Source organism: Bombina bombina, chromosome 2, assembly GCF_027579735.1.
Source record: "Bombina bombina isolate aBomBom1 chromosome 2, aBomBom1.pri, whole genome shotgun sequence".
Classification (NCBI taxonomy): Eukaryota; Metazoa; Chordata; class Amphibia; order Anura; family Bombinatoridae; genus Bombina; species Bombina bombina.
Window position 1 is genome coordinate 1,187,059,465 of NC_069500.1, and position 15,640 is coordinate 1,187,075,104.

General features: G+C 41.0%; 1 protein-coding gene across 1 annotated transcript in view; it reads right to left on the reverse strand.

Moving 5' to 3' along the window:
- The window catches only part of PDLIM3 (PDZ and LIM domain 3), a 107,667-nt gene that overhangs the window by 28,137 nt on the left and 63,890 nt on the right, over positions 1-15,640 (reverse strand). The window contains exon 3 of the mRNA XM_053703890.1: positions 4,616-4,700. Coding sequence (XP_053559865.1) covers positions 4,616-4,700 — 85 coding nt within the window. The remainder of the gene's footprint in view (positions 1-4,615; positions 4,701-15,640) is intronic.

A 15,640-nucleotide genomic window follows, 5' to 3' on the forward strand; every position in this document is an offset into this window, starting at 1 on the left:
CATTTTTGCAAAACCGCTGCCTTATAGTGCTCCAGAAATGGGCCGACTCCTAAGCATACGTCCCTGCTTTTCAATAAAAGATACAAAGAAAAACAAAGAAAAATTTACAAGTGAATTAGAAAGTTGTTTGAAATCACATGCTCTATCTGAATCACAAAAGAAACGTTTTGGGTTTCATATCCCGTTAATTTATTTATTTTTTACTTGAAATTAAATGTAAGAACAGAAAAAGTATTAAAAAATGATTAAATCCCAAAAGATGCCCATTATATAAACTGTTCCTCATGTTATATCCCTCTGACATGAAACACATATTCATTATAATGTAACATTTGTGTAGGCTCTTTGTGAAGCAGAAAATAGTTATCTATATATAACAGTAACAATATATGATACATCGCCGAACCCTGATGGGCTTTCCGAAGAGCTGGACTATTATTAAAACACCAAACAAACCGTTACAGTTTCAGCGCACTAGCAGGCGTGCATGCAAATACTTACATCTGCTCTGCATTGGGGATAAGGCCTCGCATCTGTCCATGGAAGGCGTCCTTAATGTTGCTAGATGAATACAGCCCAATTGGCGTATTATAGGCAGAGCTCACTACCTGCTTTTTGTCTCCAATGCTGGCTCCTGCTACAAAAGGCTGCGCCCGTCTGTTATGAGCTGTGCCAATGGGCTTGAATTCCTGTATACGTTTAGATAAAACACACCAAACCATGCAGATTAAACACACGAGCAGCCCACACTATATGTAACATGCACAATACTTTGTTGTCTATTAAAACCTCTTGCTGCGTTTGTTTCTCCTGCTTTTGAAGGTCACTACTAGTAAAGAACTAAAAGCTCAGTTTTCTTAGAAACTGTCATTTGTTGCTATGTGCCATGCCCCTATAATAATTTTCCCTGGACTATTCGGAAGCTACTTAGCTCTGGAAACCTTGGTACACTTGGAACCCATTTGTGCTGCTTTTCAGAAGTTTATTAATAAAAAGGAAAAACCAGAAGGTATAGGATTACTTGATATATAGAAACTTCTACCATTTTACTAAAATGTTAAAGGGATAGTCTAGTTAAAAATAAAATTTTATGATTTAGATAGGTAACGTAATTTTAAACAACTTTTCAATTTACTTTTATCATCAATTTTGCTTTTTTCTCTTGGTATTCTTAGTTGAAAGCTAAACCTAGGAGGTTCATATGCTAATTTCTTAGCCCTTGAAGGCCGCCTCTTATTTGAATGCATTTTGACATTTTTTCACAACTAGAGGGCATTAGTTCATGTGTGACATATAGATAACAATGTGCTCACGCGGTGAAGTTACCTAGGAGTCAGCACTGATTGGCTAAAATGCAAGTCTGTCAAAAGGACTGAAATAAGGGGCAGTCTGCAGAAGCTTAGATACAAGATAATCATAGAGGTAAACAATATATTAATATAACCTTGTTGGTTGTGCAAAACTGGGGAATGGGTAATAAAGGAATTATCTATCTTTTTTTAACAATACAAATTCTGGTGTAGACTGTCTCTTTAAGAACTTAAAATTATATTGTCCTATTAGTATCACATGTTTATAAATGTGACCCTAGTCAGTTCATCTGCCTCTGGATACCTTGCTGTGTAAGTTCTGTTCATGCTATCTACTTTTTAGAAAGTTATCATTTTAGATTGCCCTGTATTTGAATGTACAGTTAAATAACAAGTATACGACAGATAGAACATACACAGTATCATGCACGTATACACTCTCTGTACAAAGAGGTGTGAATGGGATGGTTAATGCCAACAGGGTCAGGTATAACAGACATGATCAAATATTGTTGACTGTCAAAGGGACATGAAACTAAAAATTAAACTGATTCAGCTAAAGCAAGGTATTTGGGGAAAAAGTTGTTTACTTCTATTATCAAATTTACATTGTTCTCATGGTATTCTTTGCTGACAAGCATACTTAGGCTGGCTCCGTATCTGGAGCACTATACCGCAGCAGTGTTGCATTTGTGTTTTACACTTTGGAGAGTTGGATGGAAGCAGTTTTTGCAACAATGTATAACACTGTTGTAAAAGTGTTGCCATACAGTGATCTAAACATATACACGTTCTACTGAGCCAACCTAGGCACGTTCTTCAACAAAGAATACCAAAAGAACAAAGTAAATTTGATAATGAAAATATTTCCCCCCCCCCCAAACTGTTTGCTCTATCTGCATCATTAAACATGATAGTGAAATATTTTATTCTATTATATTTATGCTTTATGCTTCATGCTTTCAGCAATGTAAGAAGAGGCGGTCATCTGAACACGTCAGGATGATTGACAGGCCCTGCTCTCAGAGGAATTTCTTGTGCAATAGTACGTCCACTGCCGTTCGCTGGGAAGGTGTGCGAACATGTTCCCAAGTTGGGAACTGTGTCTGCCTGTCCTTTAGTACATGGGGCCCTAAATAAAATCTTCTTAATTAACCAGTTCTTATCAAATTTAGTTCTGCAAATCTGACCTGTAAGAAGAGGACTGGAATTTAACAACCTTAAACTAATCAACAGTATAACGTGTATTTGGGAAGCAATGGAAAATAAACCTGCCTTATCTATGTCTCTTGGCTCAGCAGTACCAGAGAACTGGAGATCTGATCATAATTTAACTGAGCATGATTTCCTGAGCTGATGTAATAAATAATAATAATCATATAGTAACAAATATTAGTAGCTAGAGCCGTCTTTAATACTGACATTTTCTTGGGCCCCCCATGCAATTTCGCTCTCCACCTCAACATCCCAAAAAACAACTAAATCAATATATTTTATAATTCTTTTAAAATGATTAGCCCAGCAGTGAATCATCCACTGCTGAGCTAATCATTTTAAAAAAATGAAATAAATTGCAATATGTGAAACTGGACCTAAGCAGTACTTATAAGTAAATAAATATATACATTCCTCAACTGTGGATTAATTTAATATGCTTTTGAATGTGATTCTGGTGTGAGGTTAGCTGGTTAAAGAGATTTAGGGCAGCCAACAGGAGAAAATCAAGGTAAAGACAGAGGAGGAAGCATGGAGGTGCAGACAACATATAAGTTAACTGACTGGAATAGCAGAACTACTATGAGAAGCTGTAAAATCTGAGACATGCACTTCTTTGCTAGGAACAAGTTCCCTCTCCCCCTGCACTAGACGATGCTGAATGGGGGAAAGGTGTGTGTCCATTCACTTATTCTTCCCACTGACACCTTTCTACAAAGCACTGTTCCCCTAACAAACTTTAGCTAGTTGATCTTAGGGACACAGCAGAAAGAGCAGGGCTAAGGGGACCAGCAGACTGGATGCTATCTGTCCAAGGCTGCATAGATACAGTGTGAGACGAGTCACACAGCCTCAAGCCTGAAGAGAGCAGTGTGTCCAGCTGCACAGATGCTCAAATCCTCACGTGCCTGCTGCTCCAGCTTTCTGCTGCATGCGCCTACAGTCAGCCCTACCCAGAAACAATCACCACCACCAGAGCAGTTACCTGGTAACAGTGGTAACCCCAGCAGGACCTTTTCTGATTCAGTGGGATTCGCTGGATGTCGAGTTAGGGCTTAGCATTCAGTGCTGCACAATGCACATCTAAAACAGCACATGGCACTAGCTTGGCAAGTCACATGACACTGGCACAGTCTGGCACAGTTTCTCACAAATAAATATAAGCAGATAACTTTTGATTGTGACAGTATTAGGACTGACTGTGTGTGTCCCCCATGTCACATGACATCAGCAGTCTAGCATGGACTTTTGGGCCCCTCAACAAAGACTGGACCCTGGGCAGCTGCCCCTTTTGCTCTGTCTTAAAGACGGCCCTGTTAGTAGCAATTTGTTGATGAAACATTTTAAAAATAATAGTCTTTTTAGTAACTACAGCTGTGCGGCAGTAAATGTAATGTTATTATGGCAAGATAATCATCTCATTCACAGTACATAGATTAAACAGAATACACTTGGTTAATAATAAATTATCAAATCAAACAGTCCAGCTCTTGTGCAGAATTTTTCTGTAAAAATGTGTATGTATGTATGTGTGTATATATATATATATATATATATATATATATATATATATATATATATATATATAAACAGCCAAAGCTATCAATACTTATTCCAATATGACAAAGATTTGCACAACCGTGAGCCTATGTAGGTATGCTCTTCAACAGAAGTAAATTTGAAATCAGAATATTAGAATGTTGTTTAAATTAAATTCTCTATCTGAATGATGAAAGTGTAATTCTAACATTCATGTTCTTTTAAATTTACACTGGATTCTAACTACACAGATAGTAGAGCCCATCCATAGCTTCTGAGTATTACCTGTGGATGAGTCATATTGTGTAATCAAAGGAGTGAATGAAATCAGTGGGATATACTAAATTAAGGAAGGCAAGTCTAGAACTATGGTTCCTAGAAATTAAATATAATTTACATAGGAGCAAACATGTCAGAAGCCTCTTCACAGCATGTTTTATTAACCAAATTAATTCAATCTAACAAAAAAAGTGCATTGTACAATGTTACACTCTAGTACTCAGGAATACACAAAGAATAACTGTGCAAAATGAATATAGATAAATCTTTACCTGTGGTTCAGCCTCTAGGTTTATTTTAAAAGGATGTGCTTTCCCATCTTCACAGACTTGAGGTGACCAGACCCTTGTTTCTAATCTAAAAAGTGAACAGAGAGCTAGTGTAAATATTTTAGTAAGATATAAAAGTGTGACTAAGTATATCCTAATTTAAAGTAAAAAATATTTTTGAAAGCTGTTCCCCTTATGCATTAAAGCAACATGAAAGCTGCCTTACATTAAGGTAAGGCACTGACAGGGACTGAGATCTGATGTGCGTATGTGGCTGACAGAGGGGCTTCAGGGCCAGGAATCTGAGATCTCATATGGGTATGTGGCTGACAGAGGGGCTTCAGGGCCATAAATCTGAGATCTCATGTGCATATGTAGCTGACAGAGGGGCCTCAGGTTATGGGGTCTAAGATCTGATGAAAGTATGCGACTGATAGAGGAGCTTTAGGGGCTTCAGGGCCAGTGTTCTGAGATCTGATGTGGGTCTGTGGCCGATAGAGGGGCTTCAAGGTCAGGGGTCTAAGATCTGATGTGGGCATGTGGCTGACAGAGGGGCTTCAGGGCCATAAATCTGAGATCTCATGTGGGTATGTGGCTGACAGAGGGGCTTCAGAGCCAAAGGTCTCAGATCTTATGTGGATATGTGTGGATATGACAGAGGGGCTTCAGGGTCTGGGGTCTAAGATCTGATGAGATTATGACTGACAGAGGAGCTTTATGGACAACGATCTGAGATCTAATGTGGATATGACTGAGGTTTGTTGTGTGTATGAGGCTGATAAGAGGCCTCAGGGGTCTAATATCTGATGTGGTTATGTGGCTGACAGAGGGATGTCAGAGCAAGGAAGTTGAGGTCTGATGTGGGTATGTGGCTGATAGAGGGGCTTCAGGGCCTGTAGCCTGAGGTCTTATGTGGGTATGTAGCTGATAGAGGGGCTTCAGGGTCAGGGGTCTAAGATCTGATGAGGGTATATGACTGACAAAGGGCTTCAGGGTGACGTGCGGTGAGGTCAGAGGCTGGTGAGGCTACTTAAAGGTGAAAAAATCCTATTGGCTGATTGGATCAGCCAATATGATTGAAGCTCAAAACTACTGGCTGATTGCATCAGCCAATAGGATTTTTTCAACTTTAATTCCGATTGGCTGATAGAATTCTATCAGCCAATCGGAATTCAAGGGACGCCATCTTGGATGACATCATTTAAAGGAACCTTCAGTGTACGGCTGGGACTGTATGGAGAGGATGCTCCACGCTGGATGTCTTGAAGATGGAGCCGCTCCGCGTCGGAAGGATGAAGATAGAAGATGCCATCTGGATGAAGACTTCTGCCCGCCTGGAGGACGACTTCTTGCCGCTTGGATGAAGACTTCACCCGGGTTCGTTGAGGACTTCTGCCCGCTTGGATGAAGACTTCTGGCTTGATGAGGATGGATGTCTGGTCTTCAAAAACTGTAAGTGGATCTTCGGGGGTTAGTGTTATGTTTTTTTAAGGGTTTATTGGGTGGGTTTTATTTTTATATTAGGGGTTAGGGCAAAGAAAAATAGCTAAATGCCCTTTTAAGGGCAATGCCCATCCAAATGCCCTTTTCAGGGCAATGGGGAGCTTAGGTTTTTTTAGATAGGATTTTAGTTTTATTTGGGGGGTTTGGTTGTGTGGGTGGTGGGTTTTAATTTTGGGGGGGTTGTTTGTATTTTTTGTAACAGGTAAAAGAGCTGATTTCTTTGGGGCAATGCCCCGCAAAAGGCCCTTTTAAGGGCTATTGGCAGTTTAGTTTAGGCTAGGGTTTTTTTTATTTCGGGGGGGCTTTTTTATTTTGATAGGGCTATTAGATTAGGTGTAATTAGTTTAAATATTTGATAATTTCTTTTTTTTGTGTGTGTAATTTACTGTTTATTTTTTTTTTGTAATTTATGTAATTGTAGTGTAATGTTAGGTGTTAGTCTAACTCAGGTTAGGTTTTATTTTACAGCTAAGTTTGTATTTATTTTAACTAGGTAGTTCATAAATAGTTAATAAATTTAGATTTATTTTAATTGTATTAAAGTTAGGGGTGTTAGGGTTAGACTTAGGGTTAGGTTTAGGGGTTAATATATTTATTTAGTGTTAGTGATGTTGGAGGCCAGAGGTTTAGGGGTTAATAACTTTAGTATAGTTGCGGTGGCAGATTAGGGTTTAATAAATTTATGTAGGTTGTGGCGACATTCGGGGTGGCAGATTAGGTTAATAAGTGTAATGTAGGTAGCAACGACATTGGGGGCAGCAGATTAGGGGTTAATACATTTATGTAGGTGGTGGCGACATTGGGGGTGGCAGATTAGGGGTTAATAAGTGTAGGTAGGTGGCGGCGACATTGGGGGCGGCAGATTAGGGGTTGCTAAGTGTAATGTAGGTGGTGGCAATGTTGAGGGCAGCAGATTAGGGGTTAATAAGTGTAATGTAGGTGTCGGCGATGTCAGGGTCAGCAAATAAGGGGTGTTTAGACTCTGGGTTTATGTTAAGGTGTTAGGTTTAAACATAAATTTTCTTTCCCCCTAGGAATCAATGGGGCTGCGTTACGGAGCTTTATGCTCCGTCATTGAAGGTGTTAGGCTTTATTTTAGCCGGCTCTCCCCATTGATGTCTATGGGGAAATCGTGCACGAGCACGTAAAACCAGCTCAAAGCAGCACTGGTATTTGTGTGCAGTATGGAGCTTAATGTTGCCATATTGCCCACTAACGCCGGGTTTTTGCAAACCTGTAATAGCAGCGCTGTTAAATGTGAGCGGTGGAAATAACTTGCAAGTTATTACCGAGCCGCTCATAACCCAAAACTCGTAATCTGGCCGATAGTTAGCCAATCACAAGAGACAAATGTGTGCAGGCACCAATCAGCAGCTATCTCCCACTAGTGTATGATATGTGTGTATTCTTTTTCCACAAGGGATACCAAGAGAACAAGTACATTTAAAAATAGAATTTAATTTAAAAGTGTCTTAAAATTACTTGCTCTATCTGAATCCTGAAAGTTTAATTTTGACTTTCCTATCCCTTTAACTAGCTATACTGTACATACAAAGTAAAGGATCATTAGATTGCACTACCTATGAATGAAACTCTCTGCGGATTAATACTCAGTAGGTCTGTGTAGCAGTTTGTGGGGAACCATTCTGTCAATATTCTGTCTCTTTTTATTAATGAATGTATGTGTGGCGTATTCTTTTTTTCTTGCATATCTTCAGTATTTTATGTATGTCTTTATTTCTTGCAGAGCAGTTCTTTCCCTGCTTTTGCTGCACTGCAGATATCTGCAGAAGTGTCTGCCTCTTTCTGCAGTGCATTATGTGCATCAGAAGTGTAATTGCACTGCATGTTGTGTTAGCACTTCATTCAGTGTTTGCTGATATTAAACACCTTTCTATACTGGGGCTGCACACCTTCAAAATCAATACACTATTTCTTTCAGTAATGTTGTCTACCTAGTGTGGACTGACTGTGGGGTCTGTCTTTGACTAACTGGACCTGAATTAGATTGACCATTGGCATTCTGTGCGTTTCTATCTCTGGCTGGTCAGTACAGAGCAGACAGTGATTACCGCTACTGTGCTCACTGCAGTGTCAACTCCACAAAGCAGAAATCTACCAGTCTGTCACTGACTGTACTGCACTACTAGTAGCTACTGTGCTCAATGCAGTGTTAACTCCACAAAGCAGAAATCAGCAAACACTGAATGATGTGCTAACACAACAACATGCAGCGCAATGACACTTCTGATGCACATAATGCACTGCAGAAAGAGGCAGACACTTCTGCAGATATCTGCAATGCAGCAAAAACAGGGAAAGAACTGCTCTGCAAGAAATAAAGACATACATAAAATACTGAAGATATGCAAGAAAAAAAGAATACGCCACACATACATTCATTAATACAAAGAGACAGAATATTGACAGAATGGTTCCCCACAAACTGCTACACAGACCAACTGAGTATTAATCTGCAGAGAGTTTCATTCATAGGTAGTGCAATCTGATTGGTGCCTGCACACATTTGTCTCTTGTGATTGGCTATCGGCCAGATTACGAGTTTTGGGTTATGAGCGGCTCGGTAATAACTTGCAAGTTATTTCCACCGCTCACGTTTAATATTCACATAAAATACTGAAGATATGCAAGAAAAAAGAATATGCCACCTATACATTCACTAATACAAAGAGACAGAATATTGGTAGAATGGTTCCCCACAAACTGCTACACAGACCTACTGAGTTAGTATTAACCCACAGAGAGTTTCATGGGTAGTGCACTCCCCAATGCTGAAGGAGATAATCACTGAGACTGGTGAGTAGGGGCCTAAACAGGTACGACAGGAGCTTAGAGTATAGTACAAAATTAGCTGTATTCAAGGCAGGGCCCTACCAAAGTGAGGAAACGTAAGAATTAGAAAAGAGGTTAAAAAGTTCATATGATACACCGTCAGGGTGATATAAGGGGCAAAACCATTATGGGCCATGGGTGGGCGGCATACCTTAATAGCTGTCTCAGCCTGCCCTCAGGACGTCCGACGACGACAACACAGTCACTGACTCACTGCTGTCACACGTGTCCCGGACTCCCGGCCTGGGCACTCTTTACTACTAATAATATCCTCCTACCTCCTCGACCTCCAGTCTGACTCATCAGTGAAGTCCTCCTCACTCAGTCACTCTACTTGTACTCTGTAGGTGTATTAGAGTAGATGAGCGCACAGTCGCACACTGACTGGTGATGACACCACTCCTGCATGGCAGTTGACTAGTTTAGAGAGCACACGGGACTCAGAGTGGACGGCAACCGCAGCTCTCACATTTGACCTGAGCCAGCCTTCTTCTCTCACACCTCACGGTCACCGTCACGATGAATCTGAGATGAGTGCGTGGCTGGCTGCAGTCGACCTCTTCACTCCGGCACGTGACAGCCTGGGTCTTCTCCCGCCTGCCACACCAGTCTCACCCACTGGAGTCACTCTGTCAGAGACCGGGACCGCTGATTGGCTGAGGGTAGGCAGGGCTCCCGAGAATGCTATAGACCAGCCTATATTGGGAGCGGTATGGGTCGCGAAGAGAAGAGCATCAAGCTTATTTGCCACTGGGTGGCAGTCTCTAGTGGCCCATAATAAATACATCATATTGCGCAACGGAAGGGCTCACAGCCTCTACTGGCTTACGCAATATGTGTATGTATTTGAGAAATAATTTTGGCCATGAATAATTATTCTAATGGATAGCTGAGTTAGCGGCGGGTGGCGGGTAGGGTGGGGGGTCACCAATGGCTACAAATTTTTTTTTAATTTTTTTTTATAAAAATAAAATGACAGCACGTCACTGCAATGATCTGATGTGAATAATTAACCGAGGTTTGATATGGGCATATGGCCGACAGTGAGGATTAATTACTAAAAAGAAATATCTATATTTTCTAATTATCAAATATGATTCAAAATATGAGGCAGGTGGGCCTTGTCACTTTATAGGATTACAACAGCATAGCACTGGGCTAAAGGGCTGTTTTAATTATTTAATATTTGTTGACTTAAATTCAAAATGTTTCTTTCATGATTCAGATAGTAGAGAATGCAGTTTCAAACAACTTTCTAATTTACTTCTATTATCAGATTTTCTTCATTCTCTCTGTATCTTGTTGAAAAAAACCTGTGTGCATGTGACTGCTATTTGGCAGCAGTTTTGCAAGAATGTTATCTATTTGCTAGAGCACTAGATCGCAGCACTATTTCCTGCCATGCAGTGTTCTACCAAGGTATTTGAAAGAATACCGTGGAAGCAAAGTAAATTGGAAACTTTTTACAAAGTCTGTCTGAAACACAAAAGAAAATTGTGGGGTTTCATATTCCTTTGCATAGAGATTGTTTAGAACTTATTGTAGATAGTAATCTAACTCTACCTGAATACACTGTTTCTTTATAAGCTAAGTAATGAAATATTAAATCTAAACATTAATTGTAATACATTTTGGTTTTTTTAGGGATCCAGCAGTTTAAACTGAGCTAAACACATTACAAGCTTCTAAGTGTTGTTGAAACACTGGACATTATAAACAGATGTGAGGGCTCTGTTAAAAATAAACTTACAAACAAGGGACCAATGCGGAGAATGTTCCAGGAGACTTAGTGTAACATATAGTACTGTTGATTGTCAGGTATAGTTCTAATTGGGGTTTCTGGAAATTGCCAAAACAATATTAGGTGCAGAAGCCATACGAAGAATATGATTATCTGACAAGGATTTAAGATGCAGCAAGTTATGTACTGATGAGAGTAGTTTATGAGAATGGAGAGTAGTAAGCTTATTTGGGGAATATTTCAATATGAAAACAGAAAATCTAGACGTGCATTCCTTTTCAGCCAAATGTAAAAAAACAACAATCTTTTCCATATGATCTATCTATCTATCTATCTACTTTTTTTTCTGCATTTAAATCATTCAGTTATTTTAGTATTAGATAAGAATACATGATATTCTTCAGGGCTTCAATAATATTTTTGTGTAATATTCCTTATATTACAGAAAACAACTTTAAAGAGCATTTCATTTTTTTTAGAAATTCTTAAGACCTTGTTTCCTCAGCCAGTATTTATAAACTAGGACGTGGAAAGAACTCACATAATAGACTGTGTGAACAGCCAACTAGGGGGTTAAATACATTAACCTTTTGATACGTAAAGTGAATGTAATTTTTCATGAATTAGTGCCTGTTTTTTAAAAATACTATTAAAAAAAGGGGCACTTTCATACATTGCATCGTATTTTTACCAATACTTACCTTTTTCTTGTGCAAAGCCGGATCGCTGATCCCCCGCCTGCTTCTCCTGCTGTACTTACACAGCAATAACGAAACCGCCTTCCTCCAATCACGGCATGGCCTTGAGAGATGGACGCTCTGGGGGGGGAAGCCATGATTGGAGGAAGCCGGTTTTGTCATTGGTGATGTATGTACTGCGGGCGGGGGATCGACGATCCAGCTTTGCACAAGAGAAAGGTAAGTATTGGTAAAAAATGATAGTGCCCCTGTTTTTAATAGTATTTTTAAAAACCGGGCACTAATTCAAGAAAGTTTACATTCACTTTAAAAAAACAAAACAACTTTAATGGCAGTCCTGAAGCAGAAAGCACTAATATAAAACTGCTAAATGAAAAAAAAAAAAGAAATTAATTACATCCTTTGGTCAAAACATGATAAGCCCATACTTCTCCTTTTTATAGATTCCAAAGTAACTGGGTCCTTCCTTTCACACTGCATTGTCTTATAGATATAACTAGAAATTGACCACAATAAAATATACCAGTGAGAACCCCTCCCCTTAGGGGCATGGACAACACTGACCACTCTCCTGGTTACCTGTAAATAGTTACCCCTCAGGTACAGCCCCTTCCTCCTCCTAGTGCTGTCCAGCAAAATAGGTGAGCCAGGCAGAAGGGAGGGAGCTTGTTAACCATTAGACAGGTATATGGGCCAAGATATGGAAAACAGAATTTATGCTTACCTGATAAATTACTTTCTCCAACGGTGTGTCCGGTCCACGGTGTCATCCTTACTTGTGGGATATTCTCCTCCCCAACAGGAAATGGCAAAGAGCCCAGCAAAGCTGGTCACATGATCCCTCCTAGGCTCCACCTACCCCAGTCATTCGACCGACGTACAGGAGGAAATATGCATAGGAGAAACCATATGATACCGTGGTGACTGTAGTTAGAGAAAATAATTAATCAGACCTGATTAAAAAAACCAGGGCGGGCCGTGGACCGGACACACCGTTGGAGAAAGTAATTTATCAGGTAAGCATAAATTCTGTTTTCTCCAACATAGGTGTGTCCGGTCCACGGCGTCATCCTTACTTGTGGGAACCAATACCAAAGCTTTAGGACACGGATGAAGGGAGGGAGCAAATCAGGTCACCTAAATGGAAGGCACCACGGCTTGCAAAACCTTTCTCCCAAAAATAGCCTCCGAAGAAGCAAAAGTATCAAATTTGTAAAATTTGGCAAAAGTGTGCAGTGAAGACCAAGTCGCTGCCTTACATATCTGGTCAACAGAAGCCTCGTTCTTGAAGGCCCATGTGGAAGCCACAGCCCTAGTGGAGTGAGCTGTGATTCTTTCAGGAGGCTGCCGTCCGGCAGTCTCATAAGCCAATCGGATAATGCTTTTAAGCCAAAAAGAAAGAGAGGTAGAAGTTGCTTTTTGACCTCTCCTTTTACCAGAATAAACAACAAACAAAGAAGATGTTTGTCTGAAATCTTTAGTAGCCTCTAAATAGAATTTTAGAGCACGGACTACGTCCAGATTGTGTAACAAACGTTCCTTCTTTGAAACTGGATTCGGACACAAAGAAGGTACAACTATCTCCTGGTTAATATTTTTGTTGGAAACAACTTTCGGAAGAAAACCAGGCTTAGTACGCAAAACCACCTTATCTGCATGGAACACCAGATAGGGCGGAGAACACTGCAGAGCAGATAACTCTGAAACTCTTCTAGCAGAAGAAATTGCAACCAAAAACAAAACTTTCCAAGATAATAACTTAATATCTACGGAATGTAAGGGTTCAAACGGAACCCCTTGAAGAACTGAAAGAACTAGATTTAGACTCCAGGGAGGAGTCAAAGGTCTGTAAACAGGCTTGATTCTAACCAGAGCCTGAACAAACGCTTGAACGTCTGGCACAGCTGCCAGCCTTTTGTGAAGTAGAACAGATAAAGCAGAGATCTGTCCCTTCAGAGAACTTGCAGATAATCCTTTCTCCAAACCTTCTTGTAGAAAGGATAGAATCTTAGGAATTTTTATCTTGTTCCATGGGAATCCTTTAGATTCACACCAACAGATATATTTTTTCCATATTTTATGGTAAATTTTTCTAGTTACAGGCTTTCTAGCCTGAATCAGAGTATCTATTACAGAATCTGAAAACCCACGCTTTGATAAAATCAAGCGTTCAATCTCCAAGCCGTCAGTTGGAGGGAAACCAGATTCGGATGTTCGAATGGACCTTGAACAAGAAGGTCCTGTCTCAAAGGTAGCTTCCATGGTGGAGCCGATGACATATTCACCAGGTCTGCATACCAAGTCCTGCGTGGCCACGCAGGAGCTATCAAGATCACCGAAGCCCTCTCCTGATTGATCCTGGCTACCAGCCTGGGAATGAGAGGAAACGGTGGGAATACATAAGCTAGGTTGAAGGTCCAAGGTGCTACTAGTGCATCTACTAGAGTCGCCTTGGGATCCCTGGATCTGGACCCGTAACAAGGAACCTTGAAGTTCTGACGAGAGGCCATCAGATCCATGTCTGGAATGCCCCATAATTGAGTTATTTGGGCAAAGATTTCCAGATGGAGTTCCCACTCCCCCGGATGGAATGTCTGACGACTCAGAAAATCCGCTTCCCAATTTTCCACTCCTGGGATGTGGATTGCAGACAAGTGGCAGGAGTGATCCTCCGCCCATTGAATTATCTTGGTCACTTCCTCCATCGCCAGGGAACTCCTTGTTCCCCCCTGATGGTTGATATATGCAACAGTCGTCATGTTGTCTGATTGAAACCTTATGAATTTGGCCCTTGCTAGATGAGGCCAAGCTTTGAGAGCATTGAATATCGCTCTCAGTTCCAGAATGTTTATCGGGAGAAGAGATTCTTCCCGAGACCATAGACCCTGAGCTTTCAGGGGTTCCCAGACCGCGCCCCAGCCCACCAGACTGGCGTCGGTCGTGACAATGACCCACTCTGGTCTGCGGAAGCTCATTCCCTGTGACAGGTTGTCCAGGATCAGCCACCAACGGAGTGAATCTCTGGTCTTTTGATCTACTTGAATCGTCGGAGACAAGTCTGTATAATGGTCTTAGATGAATTCGTGCAAAAGGAACTATGTCCATTGCTGCAACCATCAATCCTATTACTTCCATGCACTGCGCTATGGAAGGACGAAGAACAGAATGAAGTACTTGACAAGAGCTTAGAAGTTTTGATTTTCTGACCTCTGTCAGAAAAATCCTCATTTCTAAGGAATCTATTATTGTTCCCAAGAAGGGAACTCTTGTTGACGGGGACAGAGAACTTTTTTCTTTGTTCACTTTCCATCCGTGAGATCTGAGAAAGGCTAGGACGATGTCCGTATGAGCCTTTGCTTTTGACAGAGACGACGCTTGAATCAGGATGTCGTCCAAGTAAGGTACTACTGCAATGCCCCTTGGTCTTAGAACCGCTAGAAGGGACCCTAGTACCTTTGTGAAAATTCTCGGAGCAGTGGCTAATCCGAATGGAAGTGCCACAAACTGGTAATGCTTGTCCAGAAAAGCGAACCTTAGGAACTGATGATGTTCCTTGTGGATAGGAATATGTAGGTACGCATCCTTTAAATCCACCGTGGTCATAAATTGACCTTCCTGGATGGTAGGAAGGATCGTTCGAATGGTTTCCATTTTGAACGATGGAACCCTTAGAAATTTGTTTAGGATCTTGAGATCTAAAATTGGTCTGAATGTTCCCTCTTTTTTGGGAACTATGAACAGGTTGGAGTAAAACCCCATCCCTTGTTCTCCTATTGGAACTGGATGAATTACTCCCATCTTTAACAGGTCTTCTACACAATGTAAGAATGCCTGTCTTTTTATTTGGTTTGAAGATAATTGAGACCTGTGGAATCTTCCCCTTGGGGGTAGTTCCTTGAATTCCAGGAGATAACCCTGAGAAACTATTTCTAGTGCCCAAGGATCCTGAACATCTCTTGCCCAAGCCTGAGCAAAGAGAGAAAGTCTGCCCCCCACCAGATCCGGTCCTGGATCGGGGGCCATCCCTTCATGCTGTTTTGGTAGCAGTGGCAGGCTTCTTGGCCTGCTTACCCTTGTTCCAGCCTTGCATCGGTCTCCAGGCTGGTTTGGGTTGAGAAGTATTACCCTCTTGCTTAGAGGATGTAGAATTAGAGGCTGGTCCGTTTCTGCGAAAGGGACGAAAATTAGGCTTATTTTTAGCCTTAAAAGACCTATCCTGAGGAAGGGCGTGGC